This window comes from Thalassophryne amazonica, chromosome 16 (genome assembly GCF_902500255.1).
Source record: "Thalassophryne amazonica chromosome 16, fThaAma1.1, whole genome shotgun sequence".
In the NCBI taxonomy this organism is placed as follows: Eukaryota; Metazoa; Chordata; class Actinopteri; order Batrachoidiformes; family Batrachoididae; genus Thalassophryne; species Thalassophryne amazonica.
The window spans coordinates 12,488,861-12,516,518 of NC_047118.1; the positions used below are offsets into that span (position 1 = coordinate 12,488,861).

At 43.3% G+C, this 27,658-nt stretch overlaps 1 protein-coding gene across 8 annotated transcripts in view; it reads right to left on the minus strand.

Annotated features, from left to right (window-relative positions):
- si:ch211-278a6.1 (SRC kinase signaling inhibitor 1) overlaps window positions 1-27,658 on the minus strand; it is a 323,862-nt gene that overhangs the window by 1,324 nt on the left and 294,880 nt on the right. For 6 of the 8 annotated variants that reach the window (XM_034189721.1, XM_034189719.1, XM_034189723.1 and 3 more), the window contains one exon: window positions 24,060-25,040. In XM_034189721.1, coding sequence (XP_034045612.1) covers window positions 24,108-25,040 — 933 coding nt within the window. In that variant the 3' untranslated portion in view covers window positions 24,060-24,107. Of the gene's footprint in view, window positions 1-20,169; window positions 20,308-24,059; window positions 25,041-27,658 lie in introns of those variants that run through there. The other 2 variants (XM_034189725.1, XM_034189720.1) reach the window with 2 other exon arrangements.

Here is a 27,658-nt window from a genome sequence, read left to right on the forward strand (position 1 = left end):
TGCAAACCACTAAGCCACTGTGCCACCAATTACATTAAAGCTGAAAAATCTGCATGCCACAAAATTAATTACATTTATGTGGTGGTGTCCACAAGCACAATTAAAAAATAAATAAATAAAAAAGTTTCACTGCCCAAATACTTATGGACATAACTGTACACATAGTGTCCAAACCATTGGTGAACACAACTTTTGTCATATATTTAAAAAAACAAAACAAAACAAAAACAATCATTCATTCATTTTCTATGCCCATTTACTCCAAACAAGGGTCATGGGGGAACTGGAGCGTATCCCAGTAGTCATAGGGCAACAGACAGGGTCCACTCCAGTCCAACACAAGGCCACATGTAGACAAACTCATTCAAACACCTACAGTCCATTTAAAGTTTCCAATTCATCTCATCTGTATGTCTTTGGAAATGCGAAAAAAGCCAGAGGGAACCCATGCAAACATGGGAAGAACATGCAAACCCCACACAGAAAGGACCAGTGGGAGGCGACCCCACCACTTTCTTGCTGTGAGGAAACAGTGCTAACTGTATTTTCCAATCAACATGTCAGAAATTTCAGACTCTTTATCTTATGTTGAAGATGACCAGCAGATGGCACTGTTTAAGAAGTTTAAAGTCTGTGGGTAACTTTGTTGGTGACAAGGTGACAGCATTAGAAACACAGTGCAAACACACTGGAGCATGGTTCAGTTAGATCTAGACTGAGACTGCATCTTTTGGTTGGACCAGATTTTGGTTCTGTCCGTGGTACGAGGCAGCTTTTACACCTGAAAAGTGACAGTCAGAGTGACAGTCATTGTGCAGAGCAAAACGGTGAAAGAGTGAAGATGCTCGACCTGACTCCTAATACACCGGAATCTAATCCATTATAAATGAGCTGTTTACAGTTGAATCAAAAACACTTTTGCCGCAGTGCTTTGAAAATGCATGTGTTTGAGGACTAAGGTTGTGTTTGAAAAGAGAGCAGGTGTGCTCCTTTCTTCTCCTGCAAGGTTTTCACCTGCCAACCGTCTCCGGAGAGTGTGACTGTTTCTTCTGCTCCAAAATTTCCTCTCAAGCCTGGCCGACACATTTATTCAACTCTGTGAGTGCAGCCGAGTAGTCTTCCTTCATTTCATACAGTCTGAGTTTCAGCCAAACAACTGACCTGCATGACTGTCATGGCCCCCACCCGGCACCTTCAGCTAAACCTGCTTCACTGTCAGAAACAATAAGTGGCTAAATGGAATTGAGGAAAAGGTTTCTGTGGTATAAATGTCATTCACAAGGTCATGGTCTTTTTGATCTGTGTTATACTAACAAATCTTGGAATGCTTGGATTTCTTGGAGTGAAGCTTAGTAAGGAGAGAGCCAAGGCTCAGCGTATTTAAGACTCCAAACTAAAATATAACTCGTCCAGTCCAAATACCAGTGTTGTCGTGCTTGGCCTTGGCTTACGGTGTTTTAAAGCCTGGGTCACACAGAGATAACACTGATGGCAATTTCGGAGAGTTGCCATCTCTGTTGCTGCCCCCTCAAGAATATGGTTGAGGACTTTGTGGAAAAAAGAAAGCTGCAGCCACATACATAAGACTCTTTTGTGAAAGGCACTAATGCACACCGATGCGGAGTGCTGGCAGCACTGCTGTGCTGTTGCTGTGTGTATGTGGCACAAATTTAAAAGACTGTCTTCCTTTGTGCCATCACTCCTGTGAGTGACAGGGGTCTGTGGTGCCGAACCAAAGCATGGTGTTTATTGTCGAAGAGGACAGAGGAGTTGTCTGCTGCATTACATCTACAAAGTCTTGTTTGTTTGAATACGGTGAGTGGTCTGAGCTGTGGGTGGAGCCAGCCTGCTGGTGCAGGTCTAGCTTGACTTGCAGAACAAATGAGGAAACGATAAAATACACAAGTGCAGTTTTCTGTAGAATGAGTGCTCACTCGCTGCTGATTAAAAGGATTTTTTTTATTTTAACACTTTGTAACTGACAGATTTCCAAACGTTATGTGTCTGTGGCACTGAGACATGCAGAGGCATGGCCTCATGGTGTATGAGCGCAAACAACAAAGGACCACTGACCAAACATCAATGAGACGACCGTTGGATTTAATATTATGATTACTACTTGGATAATACAGTTTTCATTTCAATCTCCAACATTTCGAATAAAAACGGGTCTGATTCCTCACCTTACTGATAAATGTGAATTGTAGTCACCTCTCTCCTGCCTCTGTGAAAACTGCATCATGCAATATGATTGACTGATGCCTTACTGCATAAATTATTTCGGGCAGGACAGCTTGATATGGCTTCATATATGGAGGTGAGGTGAAATGATTGCCAAAAAAAAATCATCATTATTTTGGTGCTTTGGAATGAATTATACACAGATTGTGTGCATCCACGCAGGCTGTAGCTGTTACCATCTGTAAAACAATTAGACATTACAGCAGGTTATATTAATATTATGCGAACAGAAGCGCCTGGATAAAAGGAGTTTTCTGTTCTTTATGTCCTAACATGCAAGTGCATAAATAAAAAGATGCATTTGAAGAACAGACTTTGACTCTTTGGCTCACTCATGTTGTTGTGTGCAAAAACGTTGACAGGTCTGAATGCAGATTCAAAATAAATAAATAAATAAACAATGCAAACATGTCTGCTTTTGTTGTCTATGCCTTTTTGTGTGTCTTTTTCTTTTCACGATGTCCCTCTCCTTTCATCAGTGTTTATCCTCTAACATCATTGTGCCAGCCGCTGACATGTGCACCTCTGTGTGACACTTCTTTTAAAGCAGTTGGTGAATTTTTTATTCGCTGGAGTTGCAGCGCACATTTTCCACATGGTCAGGATGCTCTGTGACTGATTTTCAGCTCACTACGCATTGCGTCACACATTTGTTTTTTCTGTGACAGTCAAGTGAATGTGGTCCACCCACTTGCAAAATTTTATCTTGAACCTGTGGCAGGGTGGTCCTAACCCCCAGTGTGTCTGGGCCTTAAAGCCCGTTTCTTTTTCTAGGCCTTGGCCTTTATCTTGGATAACTTGGTCTTCATTGTTCAAAGTTTTGGTCATCTCAAGAAAACTCAAGGCATTTTCAAGGGATATGGAATTTTGCTATTTTAAAATACAATTTAGGTACCTAAACAACCTCTACAATATACAGTAGGACAGTAATTTTCCCAGAAACAATTGCTGTTCTTCATGTTATGTTCATAATATACCACATTTTATATATAAAAATTATGTTCCTTGTCTCTTGGGTGAACCTCAGTCTTTTGTATGATTCATTTCCAGCTTATTTTCTTTATTTATGACGAGACCTTCAGGCTTTAAAGGACACATTGCACAGAAAGCATAACAACTTAGATGACCATCCAATGATACACCGGGATTACTTTGTGCACTTCCATGACCGGTCTCAAAGTTTATGGCATTCACAACAAACAGCTACGGAGACTGCTGAAAACAGAGTCCTTGTGAGCACTCACTTTTCAGTGTTTCCATCATCGTTTACATAGCTTTGAGGAAATGTCTCAGTGCGTAGTTGAGTGGAATGTAGCTGCTAATGTTAAGAATGGAGCCGCAGATTAATTGCAAAGTTTACATAAGTGTGATGTTGTGTTATGGTGACTCATTTTTCAGTAATAACTGTTCATTTTGATGCAGTCATGATGAAACCAGCAGCCGCTCTCCACTGTGAGAAGACTTAATACGCATGTACGCCCATTAGTCACAAATGCAGCCTGTTAAAAACAGTCTCTGCTAGAGGCTTAGCTTCATGCACACTTGTAAATGTTGTCATCGATATAACTGAAAAATTTAAGAAATATATCTGTGTGATCAGGCAACCTGAAAAACAGTGGAGAGTTCCATGTGCACGTCCATGGTGGGAGCTATAACGGGGTTAAAACAGCATGCTGCTTCGGTACAGACAGCAGACATGACATTGAAAATCCGATAGACTCTCTCAAAGTAAAATAAAAATAGCAAACCTACTAGCTCCGCTGAGGAGAACAAAATACAAAAGGAAAAAAACTGAACAGGACACTCACCCACTTGTAGAATGATTTCCAAGAGAAATACTTGTATATAAAGTCCACACCATCAAAGAAGTTGTCATGCACAGATCAAGTGCAAATGCCAGCCAGAGAGCAATGTTCAGGTCCATGCCATAAAAGAATTCTTAAGTGGCAGGTCACACATGGATGGTGTGCAACTGCCAGCCAGAGAACAAGGCCCAGGTCCACGCCATCCTCTTGTGGACAGATGTCCTCCACATTTCCACTGTGTTTAAGCCCACCTCTGTGCCACATCTGGGCTGCCAACATAAGACATTTTCCCATTGTGGTCCTGATTTAGAAGCAGAAGAAGAAGAAGAAGAAGAAAAAGGATAATCACAGCTGGTGCAGACAGGTGTGTCCAGCTCACTGACTATGAGCCATGGCTGCTGGACTCTTTTGACCACTTCCAAAACAGGCTCTCAGTTCGATCATCTCCACGATTTTGGCGTGCTCCCACAGCAGCTCGGCCATCAGCTCCTCAAAACGTGCTCTGACAATTCTGGCACATTAAATAGAAAGTCCATTATCTCCTGAACTTCATGTATTCTGACTTTTTCCAATGTAAGAAATACATCTGCATGTTCAGGCAGCCTTTAAAAACAGTGTTCTGGAGCCATTCCACATGCAGTAAAATAGCATGCTGCAACACAGACAGCTGAGTCAGCACACGTTAGGATCTAAAATCCGACAGACTATTTAAAAAAATTAAGAGTTTCGAGGTGAAGTGTGTCATCTCCTCTCTGTGCATCCTATGTAAATTCGAGCCATCACTTTTGAATAGAAACTCAGAAGCTTCATTATCGGATGTAGCAGCATTCATTTCACTCTGTCTGTCGGGCATTGGGATGTTTTTGCATTTGCTAAAATGTATGTCACACGCCGACAAAACGGTGAGAAATGCTGCGTAAGATTTTTTCCAGAAATGCACCTGCTGACTTGCCGTGCGAGAGGGATAATTAGCAATAAAATACATCAGCGACCATTAATTATTACCGCATGTCCGTGGATAGACTTATAATCATAAATACTTTGATGTGTTGCTAAACCAGATGTTAAATAATGTGCGACATGCCTTTTAAATATTAGCCTTGAGGCCCTTAGGCTTTTACCCTTGGCCACAAGGGTTTAGGTCTTGACTTCAACGCTGCCAAGTACGTGCAGAACAGAGTAAAAGTTGAGTCTAAACTGTCCATGAGATGGAATGATTGTTTATTATCTCTATGTATTCGTTCTGGAATGGAGTGGCAATGTGGTGTATTCGAGCGTGCACCAGGATAAGCTCGACCCCGAGAACACTCAGTACAATTCAAGTCATTGTCAAGTCTGGGAGCATGTGCTGGTGCTGCACATTGCCGCATCTGCCACACCAAAGAACTGCCCTCTCTGTGCATGATCAAACATGCACAGAGACATGCACCACATCTCCAAAATGTCGTAGCTGATGCTCCCTCACAACGCAAGTGATACTATTGATCTGAGTCTCCTTAAAAAATCATTTATTTGACAGAGAGTCATTCAAGAGGTACTCAAGGATCCTGTGAAGAGACCCAATACCAAAGACATCCAGTTATCACTTTAGGTCACTTGCATCCAAGTATCACAACCACACAGAAAGACAGGCAGCACCAGGACCCATTTGGACTTGTGTTGTCCCGCAAAGATATTTGCATCACCAAACACCTCTGTATAGTGACCTCATGACTCCATAAGCTCTTTCTAAGTGTCTCCCCATCTGAAAGTCTGGGGATGCAGAGACATGAATGTCACTCCTGAGATAAGTGAATGTCTCTATAAGTACAACACCTTCACCATACGTAGATACAATTCTGATGGATGAGTCCACAACATGAGTGAAATCCTGGATCTTAGTCTTGATCCAGGAGAATCACAAACCCAGACGCTGCATTCAAGAAGATAAAGTAAATGTAAAGATGCTCAGTGTAAAATTTAGCACAGAGCTCAATCATGTCTATTCATATTGCATCGTTTACAGAAGAATCAACCAGTTTGTGATGCCAACTCTTGAATAAACTCCAACAAGGCGATAAAGCCTTCTGAACAGCTTGTTGGTATAATAGTGCAGCGGATAACTGAAAAAAATGCTTCAAATGGTGATGCAAGCACCAAATTTGGCACACATACTCCTTAGACATTACTCTTTTAAAAATGCCGGGTACCCACGTGAACTTTCAATAGGCGGCCAAGAAGGGGTCAATTGAAGTATTACACAGGGGTCAAAATTTAAAAATGCTTCAATCATATTGAAAAGTATTCCATATTATTTGTCTGATCATAAAGATTCCAAAAAGGTATAGTTTGGACTATCTGTGAATGAATGGTCTGGAGTTATGGGGTAAAAACAGCAAGAACACTGAGAAAGGTCAATTTCAGTTTGTACAGGGGTCAAAAGTTAAAGTTGCTCCAATTTTGGTAAAAAGTGGTGCAAATTACTGGTTGAGCTAATAAGATTAATAAATGGAATAGTTTTGACTGTGTTGCATGCTTGGTTTGCAAAGTAAAGGTTAAACAATATCAGCATCCATTCGATTCTGTTGTGTGGGCTGCCAGAAGAGGAGGTACTGCTGGCCCACCACCAGAGGGCGCCCTGTCTGGAGTGCGGCCTCCAGGCACCAGAGGGCGCAGCCGCCTCACAGGAGCAGCCAGGGTGACAGCTGTCACGCATCACCTGCAACAGCTGTTACCAATCATCCGATCAGCAGGGGTACATCAGCAGGACGAAGTCTCCACCTCTTTGCCGAGATATCGTTCTACCTGGAAGGTAACATTCTCAGCTGACTGTGTGACAGTAACCTTTTGTGACTTTTGTGCGTTGTATAGCAGACTCCTTTTCCAACGAGAGGTGGAGGTAGTTTTCCTGCCGTGCGGATTGCTGGGTGCAAACGCGCCCACATTTAATTGTTTTTTGTTCCTCGCCAGCAGTACCAGGTCCGACACGCGGAGGCAGTGGCCACCTGGGAGTTCGGGACTTGGTGGCTCCAGTATTCCCGGGGTCTGGTGGCGGAGGAAATCGTGTGGTTCCGGCTCTGCTTTGGACAGACGTCTCCTATCTTCGAGCCTGCCCACACGACACCTTTTGTGATTTGGCTTTTTGTCTATTGTTGTGATCTGTTGTATTTGTTGTGCCCATTCACAACAGTAAAGTGTTGTTATTTGACTTCCTCCATTGTCCGTTCATTTACGCCTCCTGTTGTGGGTCCGTGTACCTACACTTTCCCAACAGGATATCTCGGCCAACGTCATGGACCCCGAGGGGCGTCAACCGGCCGTTGAACGGCCAATGGAAGAGCAGGGCGCACAGGCGTCTGCAGGAGGAATGATCGGTGAGTTGCAGCGAATCCTCACCGCTTTTACGACTCGGCTGGATCTGATGACCGAGCAGAACGTCCTCCTTAACCGCAGGGTGGAGGCTCTCGCCGCGCAGGTGGAAGCACGCCCTCAGGGCGCTGCTGCGGCTCCCCCTCCTGTCGATCCTGTGCGCAACAGTGACGTTCCACAGGTCGTTCAACGACCCCTCCCACCTTCCCCTGAAGCATACATAAGCCCTCCAGAGCCATACGGGGGTTGTGTGGAGACATGCGCGGACTTTCTTATGCAGTGTTCGCTCATCTTCGCACAACGTCCCGTCATGTACGCGACTGATGCTAGTAAGATAGCTTATGTGATTAATCTGCTTCGCGGCGAGGCACGCGCTTGGGCTACAGCGCTCTGGGAGCAAAATTCACGGCTCCTTCTGACATATACTCAACAAAAATATAAACGCAACACTTTTGGTTTTGCTCCCATTTTGTATGAGATGAACTCAAAGATCTAAAACTTTTTCCACATACACAATATCACCATTTCCCTCAAATATTGTTCACAAACCAGTCTAAATCTGTGATAGTGAGCACTTCTCCTTTGCTGAGATAATCCATCCCACCTCACAGGTGTGCCATATCAAGATGCTGATTAGACACCATGATTAGTGCACAGGTGTGCCTTAGACTGTCCACAATAAAAGGCCACTCTGAAAGGTGCAGTTTTGTTTTATTGGGGGGGGATACCAGTCAGTATCTGGTGTGACCACCATTTCCCTCATGCAGTGCAACACATCTCCTTCGCATAGAGTTGATCAGGTTGTCAATTGTGGCCTGTGGAATGTTGGTCCACTCCTTTTCAATGGCTGTGCGAAGTTGCTGGATATTGGCAGGAACTGGTACATGCTGTCGTATACGCCGGTCCAGAGCATCCCAAACATGCTCAATGGGTGACATGTCCGGTGAGTATGCCGGCCATGCAAGAACTGGAACATTTTCAGCTTCCAAGAATTGTGTACAGATCCTTGCAACATGGGGCCGTGCATTATCCTGCTGCAACATGAGGTGATGTTCTTGGATGTATGGCACAACAATGGGCCTCAGGATCTCGTCACGGTATCTCTGTGCATTCAAAATGCCATCAATAAAATGCACCTGTGTTCTTCGTCCATAACAGACGCCTGCCCATACCATAACCCCACCGCCACCATGGGCCACTCGATCCACAACACTGACATCAGAAAACCGCTCACCCACACGACGCCACACACGCTGTCTGCCATCTGCCCTGAACAGTGTGAACCTGGATTCATCTGTGAAGAGAACACCTCTCCAACGTGCCAAATGCCAGCGAATGTGAGCATTTGCCCACTCAAGTCGGTTATGACGATGAACTGGAGTCAGGTCGAGACCCCGATGAGGACGACGAGCATGCAGATGAGCTCCCTGAGACGGTTTCTGACAGTTTGTGCAGAAATCCTTTGGTTATGCAAACCGATTGTTTCAGCAGCTGTCCGAGTAGCTGGTCTCAGACGATCTTGGAGGTGAACATGCTGGATGTGGAGGTCCTGGGCTGGTGTGGTTACACATGGTGTGCGGTTGTGAGGCTGGTTGGATGTACTGCCAAATTCTCTGAAACGCCTTTGGAGACAGCTTATGGTAGAGAAATGAACATTCAATACACGAGCAACAGCTCTGGTGGACATTCCTGCTGTCAGCATGCCAATTGCACGCTCCCTCAAATCTTGCGACATCTGTGGCATTGTGCTGTGTGATAAAACTGCACCTTTCAGAGTGGCCTTTTATTGTGGGCAGTCTAAGGCACACCTGTGCACTAATCATGGTGTCTAATCAGCATCTTGATATGGCACACCTGTGAGGTGGGATGGATTATCTCAGCAAAGGAGAAGTGCTCACTATCACAGATTTAGACTGGTTTGTGAACAATATTTGAGGGAAATGGTGATATTGTGTATGTGGAAAAAGTTTTAGATCTTTGAGTTCATCTCATACAAAATGGGAGCAAAACCAAAAGTGTTGCGTTTATATTTTTGTTGAGTGTATGATGGGTTTGTGAGGGAGTTCAGAACAGTGTTCGATCACCCAAATAGAGGAGAGACCGCTTCAGCCGTGCTGCTGTCAATGAGACAGGGGCGCCGGAGCGCAGCTGCCTATGCAGTCGACTTCCGCATCGCGGCTGCGAGGTCCGGCTGGAATAAAACTGCCCTCCGCGCCGCCTTCGTAAACGGACTACCGTTGGTCCTGAAGGAGCACCTGGTGGCCAAGGACGAACCGCGGGATTTAGACGGGCTTATTGATCTCGTTATACGATTAGACAATCGGTTAGAAGAACGCCGTCGGGAACGAGACGAAGGGCGTGGCCGGGCACGCGCCGTCCCTCCCCCTTCCGGTTCCGACCGAGTTCCGCCCTCCCCACGCTCCACGGCCTCTACGCTCCATGTGGTGACAGCTCCCCCTGCTGACGAAGCTATGGACACGAGCAGGGCCACATTTAGGGCACCAGATAGACAGAGGAGACTGGCCCGCGGAGCGTGCTTTGTTTGTGGCTCAATAGAGCATCAAGTGGTGGACTCCCCCAAGCTACAGGACCGTTACATCGGCCCTTTCAAGATCCTTAAGGTCATCAGTCCCGCCGCAGTGAGGCTTCAGCTTCCGGCCTCACTGCGGATCCATCCTGTGTTTCATGTGTCCCGAGTTAAACCGCATCACACCTCACCCCTCTGTACTCCGGGTCCGGTGCCGCCTCCTGCCCGGATCATCGATGGCGAGCCGGCTTGGACTGTATGCCGGCTCTTGGATGTCCGTAGGATGGGCCGGGGCTTCCAGTATTTGGTGGACTGGGAGGGGTACGGTCCCGAAGAACGCTCCTGGGTGAAGAGGAGCTTCATCCTGGACCCGGCCCTCCTGGCCGATTTCTACCGCCGCCACCCGGACAAGCCTGGTCGGGCGCCAGGAGGCGCCCGTTGAGGGGGGGGGGGGGTCCTGTTGTGTGGGCCGCCAGAAGAGGAGGTACTGCTGGCCCACCACCAGAGGGCGCCCTGTCTGGAGTGCGGGCTCCAGGCACCAGAGGGCGCAGCCGCCTCACAGGAGCAGCCAGGGTGACAGCTGTCACGCATCACCTGCAACAGCTGCTCCTGTGAGGCGGCTGCGCCCTCTGGTGCCTGGAGCCCGCACTCCAGACAGGGCGCCCTCTGGTGGTGGGCCAGCAGTACCTCCTCTTCTGGCGGCCCACACAACAGATTCTGACATGTGACATATGCTACCCTGTAACATGATAACTAAGCATGATACATGATGCAAACTATTCCTTTTTAAAACCGTATTCACCCAACTAATAACTTGCATCACTTTTTACCAAAATTGGAGCAACTTTAACTTTTGACCCCTGTACAAATTGAAATTGACCTTTGTCACTGTTCTTGCTGTTTTTACCCCATAACTCCAGAACATTCATTCACAGATAGTCCAAACTATACCTTTATGGAATCTTTATGATCATACAAATAATATGGAATACCTTTCAATATGATTGGAGCATTTTTAAATTTTGACCCCTGTGTAATACTTCAATTGACCCCTTCTTGGCCGCCTATTGAAAGTTCACGTGGGTACCCAGCATTTTTAAAAGAGTAATGTCTAAGGAGTATGTGTGCCAAATTTGGTGCTTGCATCACCATTTGAAGGATCCCTCAGTAAATGTTCACTTATCTGCTGCACTATAAAATGTATGAATCTCTGGAACTCTACTTGAGCAACAAATACTCGTACAACCTTTCAAATGCAGATGCACTAATTTGATATTTGACTTTAACTTTTAGAGTTGTGTTCAAATGGATTGAGATCTAGTGATTTTGATAGCTGTAGCAGGTTATTTTCATCCTTTTCCCTCCCTCACTAAACAGTTCAGTCAGCTATCCAGTCCGGTAGAAATCACCCAAGGTAAGAAAAGCTGACTGACTTTGCACTGACCTTTCTGTGTGGAGGCACTAATGGATCCAAATGGACCAAAGGCTACAATTGGATAACAGAATAATTATAGAACTCACACACTAATTCAATAAAGGAAGGGAAATATTAAAAACTTTATTAAACCATGACTAATTCAAGCCCGAATTCAAAAACAGGATAAGTAAGAGTGGGCACTCACCACATGCATTACATGATTGAAACCAAGAAATGATTGGAAAACTTGCGATGTGGTATTTTGATACACCTGGTACATTTGGTACATTTCCACCTCCGTAATATATTGCAGTTATCAAAGCTATCCTCTCTATGGCAGATGTAGAAATTTTGATTCACGCCTTTGTGTCTTCCAGAACTGACTATTGTAATGTTTTATTTTCTGAATTGCCACATAAGAGTATGAGATGCCTACAGATGGTACAGAATACTGCTGCCAGTATGTTGATGAAAACCAGGCAGTTCAATCACATCATACCAGTTCTGGCTTTTGCTGCTGACATACAAGGTTTCACAGGTGTCAAACTGATTCCAGAAAGGGCCAAGAGGGTGCAGGTTTTCTTTGTAACCACCATCTCCTTCAGGTGATTTTACTGATTAACTTCACTTTGAGCAGATGGGAAAAGTTCATTAATGAAATCACCTGAAGGAGATTTTGGTTACAAAGAAAACCTGCACCCTCTGGACCCTTTCTGTAATCAGTTTGACACACATGCACCCAACTATCTTGCTGAACTTGTTAAGCCTTATGCGCGTCCTTGTACTCTGCAGTCACTGGATGCGGACCTGCTCGGTGTCCCAGGGGTTAAAAAGAAGTCAGTATGTTTTAGACTCCATCTAGGATGTAATAAAATCATCTGCATTTATTTATTTATTTGTCTGTCTCTTAGCAGGTCAAGGAAGACTCCATAAAATTTTGGAGGTGATCCAGATCTGGATTCTGGATCAAAATTTCATTTTATATAGGTTTTGAAGGATTACGTCAAAAACGACTTCACAGATTGTCACCAAATTTGTACCACAGATAGATATTAGGGCATGGAAGACTCCATTGAATTTGGGGGGTGCTCTGGATCCTGTGTCGCAGACCGACAGGTCCCCCCAAAAATCAGTCCTCCCGATGACGCGGTTCGCTGATTAACACCTCGTTTCTGCTTCAAACTGAACACCAGTCATCATCTAGCTCAGCGACAGATATCTGAAGCTTTAGTACAACAATCATTTCACATAAATTCAGCATTATTTCATCACAAAAGGCGACGGAAGAGAGCCCCGTGGCTAAACGAGCTGCTAACTGATGTGTTCACTGCGCATCGTACATTTCAAAGCGTCAGGGAATTTTGCCTCATTTCTGCTTAAAATGGCCTTGTTTCTGCTTAAAACTGACTTTAGAATGATTTAAGAGGTTTTACTTTGTCATTTTTAGGGGTGGACTGTTCAGTCTGCGACACCGGATCCAGATTCTGCATCAAGATTTCACTTTATATAGGCTTTGAATGATTACGTAAAAACCAAACTACTTTGCGGATTCTCACCAAATTTTCACCACAGATAGATATTAGGGCATGGAAGGCTCCACTGGATTGTGGATCAAGATTTCACTTTAGATATGCTTTGAAGGATTACATCAAAACTACATCATGGATTCTCCTCAAACTTGCACCACAGATAGACATTAGGGCATGGAAGGCGCCACTGGATTCTGGATCAAGATTTCACTTTAGATATGCTTTGAAGGATTACATCAAAACTACATCATGGATTCTCCTCAAACTTGCACCACAGATAGATATTAGGGCACGGAAGGCTCCACTGGCTTCTGGATCAAGATTTCACTTTAGATACGCTTTGAAGAATTACATCAAAACTACATCATGGATTCTCCTCAAACTTGCACCACAGATGGATATTAAGACTTGGAAGACTCCACTGAATTTTGGAGATGATCCAGATCCGGACTGGTGGACTTCAGAAATTGATTGCTCTTGTTATTATTATTATTATTATTAGCATTATTATAATATTAACATAATATATGCATAGTTATGTGTGGGCTTGACATTTAATCAGTTCTTTCATAAACTGAGCCACTTTAGCCTTGATTAAGACTCATCTATTCCACCATCATTAACCCATAATACTTCCAGTGTATTCGAGTTAAACAGTAGTGACCTTGAGTTTGAGAGAATTAATACACATGTAATGCAGAAGGAAAATGGTTTTGTATGTGGGGAATAATTTGACAGTGTAATTAAGACTATACCCTCAGTTTAAACGTGTGCTTTAGTGGGAGACACAGTAAAACCTGCATATAGAAATAGTCCTGCTTTGATGTTAACTAATTGTACCGTGTTGTGCATCTGTACAGACTGTGACACGTTCTGCTTCTCGTTACATATTCAGCTTTCTCCTTTGATTTGTCAGTCGTCAGAGCTAATGACTAAGCGGCACACCTTTTAGGTGACAGCAGACGGTCGTCCGCGTGATAAACTTTAATACTATTAGTGCTCCGAACAAGATGGATGTTCCACTGAATGCCTGACATTTAGCACTCGACATATCCTGATGATGATATTCTTCAAAATATCCTACTCGCTCACTGTTTAAACTGCCAAAATGTAGCAGAAGACTTCATATTACAAATGGTTATAATTAGAATTTCTCTTCAGAAAGGTGACAAGCTCCATGTCGTTGACGGGTTAAAAAAAGTAGAGTGAACGCAGAGTGTGCAAAGGTTCTTAATTAGCGCTTAAAAACCTTATGTAAATGAGGCAGGAGCTTCAATAATTAGACGAGATGAGCAGCAGATAATCAGCGTGTTTCTGCAGTGTAGCTCGTGTCAGCTGTTTCATTATACTGAATTTAAAATGATTCAGTCAAGAGATTTTTTTCCCCTTTCTCAATAATTTGTGAGCTAAAGGCCAGGTTGTAATGCAGTTTCTTTGGCTTGATGTCAAAATTAATAAAAGACAAACAGAAATCAAGGAGTGATTTTAAATTTTAAAGCTCTGGGATTTGCTTCTTTGTGTGTGTGTGTGTGTGTGTGTGTGTGTGTGTGTTGTTGTTTATTTATATGTTTTTATATTTTAGTTATCTGGACCTCTTAAAGGTGAACTCCAGAATTTTTTTAAGCTGGGCTCTATTTTTAGATGTTTTTGGGTTTATCATCTTTTCTCTTGACAAAAGCTATTTTAATAGGTTCAGTGTTGATTTTCCTGTTGCTCGCACACTCTGAAAAAGGAACGGCTGTCTCAATGAGAAAAAGTGATGTAACAATTTGGATAGATTTTTAAAAAGTTTTTTCATCTCACTTATTTCAACTTTCAGCTGAGTTAATGGTACAAGACTTCTCTAGTTAAGTTGAAATAACTTAAAAAAAAAATCTATACAAATTGTTACATCACTTTTTCTCATTGAGACAGCCGTTCATTTTTTAGAGTGCAGAAGAATGAGCCTGTAATTGACAATCAAATTGTAATAACTCAGGAGGGTCAGGTAAGCGGCTAACTGCATATTATACTCAACAAAAATATAAACGCAACACTTTTGGTTTTGCTCCCATTTTGTATGAGATGAACTCAAAGATCTAAAACTTTTTCCACATACACAATATCACCATTTCCCTCAAATATTGTTCACAAACCAGTCGAAATCTGTGATAGTGAGCACTTCTCCTTTGCTGAGATAATCCATCCCACCTCACAGGTGTGCCATATCAAGATGCTGATTAGACACCATGATTAGTGCACAGGTGTGCCTTAGACTGCCCACAATAAAAGGCCACTCTGAAAGGTGCAGTTTTGTTTTATTGGGGAGGATACCAGTCAGTACTGGTGTGACCACCATTTGCCTCATGCAGTGCAACACATCTCCTTCGCATCATCCGTGAAGAGAACACTTCTCCAACGTGCCAAACGCCAGCGAATGTGAGCATTTGCCCACTCAAGTCGGTTACGACGACAAACTGGAGTCAGGTCAAGACCCCGATGAGGACGACGAGCATGCAGATGAGCTTCCCTGAGACGGTTTCTGACAGTTTGTGCAGAAATTCTTTGGTTATGCAAACCGATTGTTTCAGCAGCTGTCCGAGTGGCTGGTCTCAGACGATCTTGGAGGTGAACATGCTGGATGTGGAGGTCCTGGGCTGGTGTGGTTACACGTGGTCTGCGGTTGTGAGGCTGGTTGGATGTACTGCCAAATTCTCTGAAACGCCTTTGGAGACGGCTTATGGTAGAGAAATGAAAATTCAATACACGAGCAACAGCTCTGGTTGACATTCCTGCTGTCAGCATGCCAATTGCACGCTCCCTCAAATCTTGCGACATCTGTGGCATTGTGCTGTGTGATAAAACTGCACCTTTCAGAGTGGCCTTTTATTGTGGACAGTCTAAGGCACACCTGTGCACTAATCATGATGTCTAATCAGCATCTTGGTATGGCACACCTGTGAGGTGGGATGGATTATCTCAGCAAAGGAGAAGTGCTCACTATCACAGATTTAGACTGGTTTGTGAACAATATTTGAGGGAAATGGTGATATTGTGTATGTGGAAAAAGTTTTAGATCTTTGAGTTCATCTCATACAAAATGGGAGCAAAACCAAAAGTGTTGCGTTTATATTTTTGTTGAGTGTATTTTAAAATGTTTTAAAATATTCATTTCAAAATGTTTCCTTCCATTTTGTGAGGTAAACACACAGGTATTTACCTCAACAGGGATTGATACTCCTTCACATTTTCTCCTGATCAGTGACAACAAGAAACAGTTTTCTGTGTTTTTCGCAGTAGTCTTTGTGTCAATAGTCAATAGACTTTGTGCTAAATGGATTTTCTTTTCATTTACAAATGCTGTTATTTATAGTTAGACATCAACCTGTCCAGGGACTACAGGTGGAAATTAGTATTTTTTGCTATAACCTGGCACAATGCATCTTTCCTGTTTTTTTTAGGTCAATGTATTATTGTGCACTGTCCCTGAGAAATAAAATCATACCATACCATACCATACCATCATATGTAAATATATTATGTAGGTGTTCAGCCTGTGTTTTGTGAATTGTTTCTGTGAATGGCCCAAGCAGAGGGTCACCCCTTTCAGTCTGGTCTGCTTAAGGTTTCTTCCTCAGAGGGAGTTAAACCTTACTTGTGTGAAGCACCTTGAGGCAACTCTGTTGTGATATGGCACTGTATAAATGAAAATAAATTGGAAAAAGTGACACTGTTTGTGTTATAAATCAACACTACATCAATTAAAACCTTTTGTTCAGAGTGAAAAAATGGACCCAAAAATATTTAAAAATAGAACCCAGGTTGAAAAGTTCTAGAGATCCCCTCTAAATAATCTGAGGCAAAAATGCCAAATTTGAAGCCTTCCATCGACTCAGCTGACTTTCACAGTTTAGGTCAGCTGTGTCTTAGTGAGTCTTTGTCGTCACGCAGTAGCTGTGTGTTGTCAACCTGAATCACATGGATGGATGCCACCACGGATTGACATCTAGCTTTGAGTGCCCGCTGTCCCTCTGAGGGACGCTACATGCGAGCGTCACATTGAAATAATGGGACTGATTTTGCTTTCATTGGAAAAGAACAAGAATCCACTTCAATTCCAAATCACAGGGAATGATGGAGTGAAGCAAGGGAAGCGTGAAAAGCAGAAAGGGATACCATGCACAAATTGCAGAGCACAGAAAGTAAAAGAAGGAAAGTGGCATAAAGTGGGTAATTGAAAGAGTGAATGTGTGGAAAGAGAACAGTCCTTTTCATCCTGAATAGGCTTGATTAACAGTCACTCAATGGATGACTATTAGATGGCACTGCTCAGATTTCTCCCAGTCTGCCATCAGGCTGAAGCTTCATTACTGCCACCATCAGCAATGCATTGACTTCCTGAATTTGTGTCTGAAGGCTCTGTCAAGTTTGGATGTTTATGCCGTTTTTGTATATGTACACATCACTCACAGTTATCGTAAGGGTAGTGATTTTGTTTTTTTCTGTGTGGAGATGTGGCAAAAAAGTCATATTTTTAGCACTGGAGGAATGTCATGCTTCAGCAGTTCAATTTCCAAGCTTCGTAAGGCCTTCGAGCATCCTCAAATTCACTTCCATGCCTTCCTGTAGAACACTAAAATTCTAGTAAGACAGATGGTGCAATAATGAAAAAAAAACAAACAAACTGTGAAACATTTGCTGATGCAAGTGAGGAAAAAGTCAGCAGTGGGGTGTTTGCAAGTTTTAAAAAGCTAAAAAGCCCCATCATGAGGCTAAATGCTGGTTTTCTTCCTTCCGCAGTTTGCAGAGCAGGGAGGGCTGGATGGAATATGGAGGAGATTGTTTGGGCAGAGACAGAAGAAGAATAGGTGCTGCAGGAACGAGGACTACAACTCCTCCACCTCAGGAAACTGGTTGATGCATGCCATGACTGTAAGCGCAGTGTCCTTGCCAGAAAACCTCTCACTTCTGAATCTGCCATTAATGCACCAGATTGCAGGCAATTACAGATGGAAATCTGATTTGCCTAATTAATGTTACACCCAAAACACACCAATGATTAATTAAGAAACCACACACAACACTTTGTGCCCTGCAACTTACTTGAGTAAATACCGTACCAGTGTGTTGGAACTCCCCCCCCGAAGAACATCGGCCCACAGATAGATCCAATACACGGTCGGACTTTTACTCACTGAAGCCGGGGTTTTCCACCTCTAGATACAATATATCATGGAAGTATCTCCTTAGATATGGTCATTCATGCATTTTAGATGATGAACTGTGTGCACATGATGTTGTGCACACACGAGTACAATGAGTACCAGTTATGTGCACCCCGAGATTGACTGAAATTACTCTGTGATAAACTATCACCACGGATGGGCGGTCAGACAGACAGATATGAGAATTGCAACAGCCCTGTTCCACTTCTTGGTGAGATTAAAAAGTAGCACGTCACTGTCCAAGGACTCTGCACAGAGTAGATGCAGACATTCTTGTTTTTCTAAAAGAATAACTTACCCTGAGGCATTACCACCTTTGTAACACTTCATGTATCAATACAATGAACAAGGTCATTGCATCTGCTCATGCTTGTGCAATGTATTTCAAATGTAAATATATTCTTCTTCTGCATTCACGCTGCTTAAATTTAATCCATTTTTAATAGATTTTTCTCTGTGGCCTTCTTGTGCTCTGATTTCAGGAAAAAGCCAGACTGACAAAGAAATGCATTTTTGCTTTTATATCATTATTTTAGGATGGTATGTTGGTTGGCACCGTGGCCTCGCAGCAAGAAGGTTGTGGGATTGCTTCCCGCCTGGGCCTTTCTGTGTGGCGTTTTCATGTTCTCCCCATGTTTGCCTGGGTTCCCTCTGGGTACTCTGGCTTCTTCCCACTTCCAAAGACATGCAAGTTTGGTGAATTGATAACTTTAAAACTGATCGTAATAAAGGGCTGTATCTTCCACCCACTATAAAGTGGTGCACTGCACCGTTTGAGCACTGTTGCTACTTTCTCTCCTCCAAATTGCAGGACCACTTGCGTTTGCACCTTAAACCACGAAAAACCTGGGCCCGTATCTGCGACGAAACTCAAAGTCCTCTCAAAGAGCTCCTAACTTAAAATTAGAGAGGCCTAAAATTTCCTGGCAAGAAAGAAAAGAGTGAGCCAGCAGGTGTCTGAGACCAGCTCTGGGCAAGGAGGGGACAGAAACTCCTATCTTTGTGAGGAGGCGGGGTTGACCCTGTTGTGAGGTATGACACAGTCCTCTAAGAGCTGTGATTGGTTGTTACGGAAAGGGGAGGAGAAATAAAAAAACAAATGCGCTCCGCCCTCCTAGTCATGAACCTGAACTGCATTAAGACGTGTAATCGTGAGGACAACTGTTGTGATGATAAAACCCAGCAAAATTGAATGAATTGTTACACAGCTTGAAAATGTTTGAACGTACCTCATTCACATAACAAATATCTATATATTAAAAGTGTGCGTGTTTTTAGTACGTACATTGTGAGCACATAATATAATTGTAAATATGTTACAAAAATACATACATGACACATGAAAGTGAAAACACTTATTTCCACTTATTGGTTGAAACGTGTAAATATTTGAAGTAGCTGATAAAATGTTCTTAACACTATTGTTTCTGTATGAGAACACAAATAGAACGATTCATAAGCGATACAAGGATGTTTCGTTCAGCTTGCTGAAGCTTTAGTTATTGATTCCTTCAGATATTGTTGCGTTCGTCAACCTTCATTCAATACGTCGGACTTGGGAGGTTGAACGATGTTGGACGAAAGTCAAACGAAATGCTAACGTTACAAAAACTAAATTTTTCAACAGTTTAAAAATTCTGACGATGCGCCAGCTGCAAGAAGGAAACTGAACGAAGGTTAAATGATGCCTCCCAAAGTCAACGAAAGTCCAGATTTCTTGTTTCGTTTGGGCTTCGTTGTCCTTCGTTAGTGCTGTGTGATCAGGGCTTAAGTGAGCTGATGCTCTCACTCTTTTGCCATCTTGCTTTGTCTTTTACACACTTGCGCGCGCACACACACACACACACACACACACACACACACACACACACACACACACACACACACACACACACACACACACACAAATCTATTTCATACACCACGTATGATGTGCACATTTGATGTGACACACACACTATCTCTCGGCATGACTAATTTTGCACCTGCTGTGAAGATCGAGCCATAAATGTCATTCTTACAAGTTTGAAAATCGCATAAACCAACAGGGCATCCAGAATGCCTCATGCAGCCTGTTAAATGGTGCAGAGGACGTTACCTGCTGCTGGCCCTGGAGCTTCAAAAAGTCGTCCCTTTTGCCGCTTTTAGTCTTGTCTGTGCTGTTCTGCTGCAGCTGCTTCAGCTTGAGGGCAGCTGAGGATTGGAGTACTTTCCCAGCAGGAATACTATTCTCTCCCTGCAAGAGAAGAGGAGAAAAGAAAGAAAAATCCAATATTGCATCAGACCTTAGGCATGCAGTGCACAGTCGGACATTTCATTTCTTCAGTGTCCTTCTATAACTCTTACATGAAATCTAACTTTGTCTTTAAAAAAAAAAAAAAGTCCAGAGCTTGTAGCTTGGAAAAATGCAACTCTCTGTTTTACAGTGTTTTAATGTGTATTTGATGAAAATTAAGATAGTGTAGAAAAGTGCAGGATCATAACTGATAACCTAGCTTCACCATGTGGTTTATCTTTCCGGCTGAGGAACTCTGTTGATTGTTTCTAATACATAAAATAAATACATTTTCACTCATATTCCCATCCAAGTGTGTCTTCTGCAAGCAAAGGCATGAACTAAATGTTAACGAACTGTTTTAGCATCAAATAGTCTTTTTTATATTAACACAGCATCTCTCCGTGTGTTTGGTTTCTGCTCTGGTTAATGTAGGACATGAGTAGGATATATGGTCAACTTGAAATGAGGAGCGTAACTGAAGTTGGAATGATGAAATAATGTGGGAGGACTTTGCAATCGTCAGTAAGGCTCATGGGAGCGCTCGCTGCTTCTACAACACAAGGTTGAAACTCAGCGTGAGCATCAAAAATTCTTAGACCTGCTCTTAGTGGGATGTTGCACTCCAGCAACTGGGAATACGTCACAAACTCTAAGCACGTGTCACTGAAGGGGTGTTTGCCAATTAAATGCAATACATCCTTTGATAAACACTAATCTTTGCTTTGCCGTGCTGCGGTCAGCTGCAGGTGAGCTGCTCGCAACAACTAGTAAGGGGTCGGTATGTGATCAGTAGCATTTAATGAGAGGTGTTTTTGGTGTGACATTTCACTTTGGTATTGTGTGACAGGCAGTTTGAATAAATTTAAGAAGGTTACTGAGAAGTCAGCAGCTAAAAGTGGATTTAAGTTATTCCACCTGAGCACAGCAGAAGTGGATGCTGGGGTATTGTCTTGCTTGTCCTTCGGTTCGTGTGTGAAGAAAAAGTTTTGATCTGATTTGGACCAAACTTGATGGAATGCTTTGGGGTCAACCAAGGACAAAGTTATTTGAGTTTTAGAAAAATTGATTAAAAATCAGGCTCACAGACCTTTAACAAAATTTGACGTCATGTTTTTATAAAGTATAGGGTAATATTTAGAATGGCTGTTTTGAGGATCTGGGTGCAGATACATTGATGGTTAGAGCCCATTCACACTATGACTTCAATGAAGATTGACATAACTTAGCAAAGGGCTACACTGTACTGGTGGACATCAATGGCGACGGTCCACTAACTTACTATAGAACGTAGTTCAACTTTCACCATCGGGAGGGCACATTGGTAGCACATGCCACAGAGCAGTAGCGGAACTGATTGTGGGCTCAATGTTTGTAGCCGTATAAGCTAGGCATAATACTGCGATTGAGTCACTTGCTACTGGTGCATCATCGAGGCAAGTTCTACAAATTCCTTCACATTTCTTAGGAGAGGTGATGGTCTAGTGATTAAGCATTGGGCTTGAGACCAGAGGATCCTCAGTTCAAATCCCAGCCTGACTGGAAAATCACTAAGGGCCCGTGGCAAGAATATGAGGCATTATTGTAAAGCGCTTTGAGCGTCTGATGCAGATGGAAAAGCGCTATATAAATGCAGTCTATTTACCATTTATTTATTTCTTCATGCCCAAGGGATCCAGAGGTGGTGCATCCAGTTAAGCACATGACATTAGCCAACGCATGCTGGCGGAACTGAACAGAACAGTAACGGTGTACTAGTGGAGGTAATGTAGTGATAGCAGGGCTCAACTCTTGCTGACATTTTAGCATGAATGTCAAACATTTTTAAGCATGTTGAATAATTTTCCGGGACATAATAATTTTAGATGGAAATGATCAAATGTCAAGGCCACACAGAATCATAAAGAAATAATGTGCTTGAACACAGGTGCTGCACTCTGCTTATTGTATTTTTGGTTTCCTGCCTATGAAAGTCAGAAGGTCATCATGACATTGATGGAAATCTCTTTGTGGTGGAACCATGGCAACATTTAACCACTCTCATGCGACACAATACAAAAGTGGAAGATGGCCCTCGAAACAATCTCATGTATCATACATGGCCCATCATTTTATTTAAAAACATTTTTCCAAAGGGAAACAGACAGTTTACAAAGCAGAAGAAAGAAAATAAGTTGACAGAGCTGAAAATTTAACAGGAGACAAGAAAACCAGATAAAGTTTGATACAAGCAAGTAAGTATTTGCTGTAGAGTGGAACAAAAGGTGAAACACAGCTACTGATAGACTGATAAACAGTTAATGAGAACAATCAAGCACATAAAAAATTACAGACACCCCGCTTCCCCAATCATCACAACAAATTAATTGGTGTGACAGCTTTGGGTACATTTATTTCTGCCCACCAGGCTGGATCTCTTCAAATACCTAAAACCCAGTGAGGGATTTTCAACTCAAAAAGGTGCATATCTTCTAAGAAAGAGGCCAAAATATTGTAGAAAATTCTTTAAAGAGGCTATATTAGCCTATACTTTTTCAAGAAGAAAAAAAACAATATTAAATTTGTAGCCACAAATACCCCACAGATAATGAGGCAATGCATCATGAAAAATAAATAAAGAAAATTTGGTCTCCAAGAAATGTTCAAGACTATTGCTTGAAATGGAAAGGGGCAACTACTGTTGGTGCTCTCCCTTCAAGACCAGTAAGTCCTTTTGTGAGTGGCATAGTTTCGGCCGGTCTCAGCTTACATCCACTCAGCTGTTAACAGATTTGTGAAAACTGGTGACCACTGGTCACATTTTTTTTAAATGTGCAGTAATCACAGTGGAATAGACAAGTATAATATATTAATAAAGACAACATTATATATATATATATATATATATATATATATATATATATATATATATATATATATATATATATATATATATATATATATATATATATATATGAATTATTTTTAATCCTATATAGAGACAGATTAGGCACACCCTATGGGGGTTATTGCAAAATACAATTAACTTATACACAAAATAGTTCATAGCTTGTGATGAAACAATTTTCTTTAAAGTACAATTTGCAAGACGGGTTTAATTAAATTCATAGAACTCGCTGACATCCAAATCTTCCAGTAATTTTTTTCTGCGTCCTATTTCTTTCCAAGTACTGGTCTCTTGACACTTAAAACTTTATGTTAAAATTATGTTAATGTTAACACAGCCGTCACCGAGACCAGAACTATGCCAAACGAGTGAGGTGTGTTGGGACCCTGAAAGATTGAACAGGCTCAGTGGGCGTGTCCCTTTGGGATGGCAGAAGTCTAGATATGGAAATGAATTGTTTCAGGTCTAGACTCTGCTTATAGGAGGCGAGGAGGTTCAACATGCACAGAAATAGATTTATGGGACATTGAGGATTTTTAATGTGAAATGCCAACCATCTGCAACAGTAAAGTGCAGATTTGTGCAAAATAATCTGTCAAAATTACAGACTCCAACTCTGGCACATAAACTAGCTCTTGTATGGTAAAGAACTGCAAATGTTCGAGAAGCCAGTTCCAGACTGAGATCTTACTGATCTCCAAGAATGACAGAGTCAAGCAGACGGAATGAAACAAGGACAAAGGGACGGTCTGGTGTCTGCGCCCTCTATACTGGAGATAGTTTATGTTCAGTTAAATGCCAGTTTCATCAGGGACCAGACAGCAGATGGTTAAAGGTGAAGTTGCAACATTCAGCAAGAGAGGAAGGAAAGAAATCAGATGACAAAGAAACATAGCAGACGTAAGCAAAGAACCTGAATCGTTGCATGGATCAAAGGTGATGGCTTCGGTGGGACAGGCGGCCTCCTGGTCTCCAATATTGGACTGCCAGTCTTCAGTACAAGCGTATTTTTGTAGGTGCCTTCAAAGTGGTGCTGATCTGTGGTTGGATGGCCACCGATTTCAATCAAGGTGTTCTCAAGCTCAAGAATGGTCTCCTCCAGACTGTCCAGCCTCCTGCAGGTGCTGCCCCGGACATCTCCACTTGTTTCTCTCTGGCCATTGTTGGCTAGGATTTCTGCAGAGCGTGAAAGCTGCTCTGCCTCAGACATAATCTTAAATTCAGGGTTTTGCTGAGGTATTAGGATCTGCTCGCCGGTCTCTATCCCTCTCTTCAGGGCCTCTATGACAAAACACAGCTGGTTAGATTGTTGGGAAGATCTTGTTCTGGGTTTGCCAACTACCTTAGACAACTCCAAAAGAGAATGCAACATCCTGTAGGCCTCTCTGATCGTTTTTTCCTCTCTGAAGAACACTAGAAGAGGCAGGTCACCCAGATGGACCTCAAAGGGCTTCTCAGTCTCTAGTGGGATGGTCAAAGTCTGCAAAACATCTCCTGAACCTCTGTGGAGCTGCTTGGCCTCAGCTGGAGAGATCACCCTTACTTCTAACTCTGTCAACACTACAGCAAGCTCCGTTCTCCTTTCCACATACTCCTCAACGCGCTGAATCCTCAACTCTCCATTGTAAGGGTTTCCAAATGGATTGGTTTCTTTTGCTGTCTGTGACCGGGAGACCTTGTGTTGTTGACCTGTCCTGTCGCGTGATGATTTCTCTTCTCCAAAATCTCTGATGGGGTTTCGTGAAGCAGCTGGCAAACTCTCTGTGAGCACGATGTGTGGGACACGAGGAATAGACTGAGGCGTGTCCTGTAAATGAGGACATTTCATTTTAAACACAATCACTTGGTTCTGCCTGTATTTGACTGAAGGTCTCTGCACACAGTGATAACCGAGACATACAGTAAGATTTAAAGGTGGGTGTGTGTGTGTGTGTGTGTGTGTGTGTGTATGTAACTATGTGTGGGTGCCTTACTGGTGCCAGAGAGCTGCCAGTCTGGCCTGCCCCATGCAGCTCCCCCTCAAGTCTAGATTGGTCCAGTAAGGCACAACTGGACAGCTGTTTGACACAGTGTTGAAGGATTTAAAAGCTTGTCGACACACGCACACATGCACACAAACCAGCATCAACTGTACACCCACTGCAGCAAACAGAAGGTAGTGACAGCTCAAGGCTTTCAAGGAACAGCACATGTGATCTGTGTTGCTAATTAGCTTCTGTGGGCAAAAGGCGAAGGAAAGAAATGCTTATGCATACAGTCATAACAATGTTATTAAACGACCATATGGCTACACAGTCTTCCATACAGTTTTACCTCTTCAGTGTCTTCAACAGTTTTCATACATGTAATCCCTGAGGGCCCCTTCACACATAGTGCCAAGTTTGGACGGCGTTTGGATGAAAATGGCAAAACAGCATGAAACAGTTCGAAATTAGTGCACGAAACATTGCGCTGACGGGCAGGTATGCACGAACCCGGTGCGAGAGTTCGTGCACGCGCCGGTGTCCTTCGAGCAGGAACAGTGCAGCACATGGTGCAGCTAATGTGGAAGAAATAAAAACCAGCTGGTACATGTGGGACCACTTTGCGCCGCTTATGTGGAATAAATAAAAAACTAAAAATCAGCTGGTACGTGTGGGACCACATCGCGCCACTTATGTGGAATAATTAAAAAAAAAGAAAAGAAAAAACACACCACCTGGGACGCAAACCCATGCCTTTCAAAACCTCTGATTCCCAGCCAGAGACTTTACCACTGAGCTATGTGGCTGCTCTTTGAAAGCTGTGGGAATCCGCCTCATATCAGGAAGGACATGGAAGTACAAGGTCTGTTAGAAAAGTATCAGACCTTTTTATTTTTTGCAAAAACCTGATGGATTTGAATTAACTCCATGGCTTTCGGTGACGATGTTACTGGCATCACACAGATTAAGGAGTGGTACAACCGGTTTAAAGACGTCCGCACAACGGTGGAGAGCGAGCCATGCTCCGGTCGGCCATCAACATGCTGAAATGACCAGATCATTTCCAAAGTGAATGCTGTGGTGATGCGGGACCGTCGTGTGACTGTCCGAGAAATTGCGGAAGAGGTGGACATCAGCACTTTTTCGGTACATTCCACTGTGACAGAAGATTTGGCCATGAAAAGAGTGGCTGTGAAATTCATGCTGCTGCTAACGGCGGAGCAAAAGCACCTTTGTGTTGAAGTCTCACAGGACATGCTGTGACATGCCCAGCTCTTCCACAATTTCTCGGATAGTCACACGACTGAAAAGTCACTGAAAGCCGTCTGAATCATCCGAATGGTTTGCACCTGGCTGTCACCCAGTTTCTGGCAAATTTGATGCGGCGCTGCTCCAGTCGTTCCGTCTTTTTCCTTGAAATGAAAAGCCGCTGAGCGCACTGCACATCCTCACACAAAGGCTGCTTACCAGAAAATGATGCAATCGACAGGCGTGAAAAAGTTCACGCATGCGCACGAAGGTTCAAGGTTTGCTCATGCAAGCACACGTGATTCAAATCCATCAGGTTTTTGCAAATCCCACACCAATTAAAAACACCACATTTATCAAGTGAGCAATACAAATATGATCCGTCTGTTCCTCTGGTGATGACCCTTGGTCACTGACATACAGCCATAAAATGACATGAATGAGAAGCAGTGTGCGTTGATCGTGTCCACATCTACTGGTCAGGTGCGTCCTGTCGGCCACATGCGTGTTCTGCCTGACATGCGCATCTTGTGGACTGTGTGCTGCAGCACAGACACCACGTCATGTGGAACAGAGCTCACATTGGTGATGTGACGGTCAGATCGCCCGCTGCATGTTCTGATCTGATGGTTCGTTTCAACCTGGGGGGCTGTCAGTGTCCGCTCCGTGCATGTGCTCGCTTGCTGCAGCTTGTCACCACCACGGTGATATATGTTTTTATTTATGTCCACGTAAATACAGCAATCAGATACATGCACCTCACAGTGGACAGTTGTTAGTCCATAACTGTCCAGTAGGTGCTGTGTAGCTGGAATGTCCAGAGTGACAGATCACCACAGCTGCTTCTGTCGGAAGCCACGCCTCCCACGAGTGGAGCGCACACACCCACATGTCAGTGCGTGTGTTTGCAAAGTCACACTCTTGGGGAACTCAGACAAATTTCACAGTACGACAGTGATTGTCTGCAGTCTGCTGTCATGCCAAGAGTGCGACTGGCCACACATTTTCTAAGTGCCATGCGAGCGGTGTTAGGTTTGTGTGCGTGTCACCTGAAATTTGGCCGGCATCTGCTGCGAGAGGATGCGATGGGTTTGCACAGCGCACAGTTTGTTTTTCAGGCACTTGTGTGCGCAAATAGTTGTAGCAACAGGTGTACGAGGCATTGGCGACAGGGACGACATTACACAGTTTGTACACGATTCCTGTGTCATGC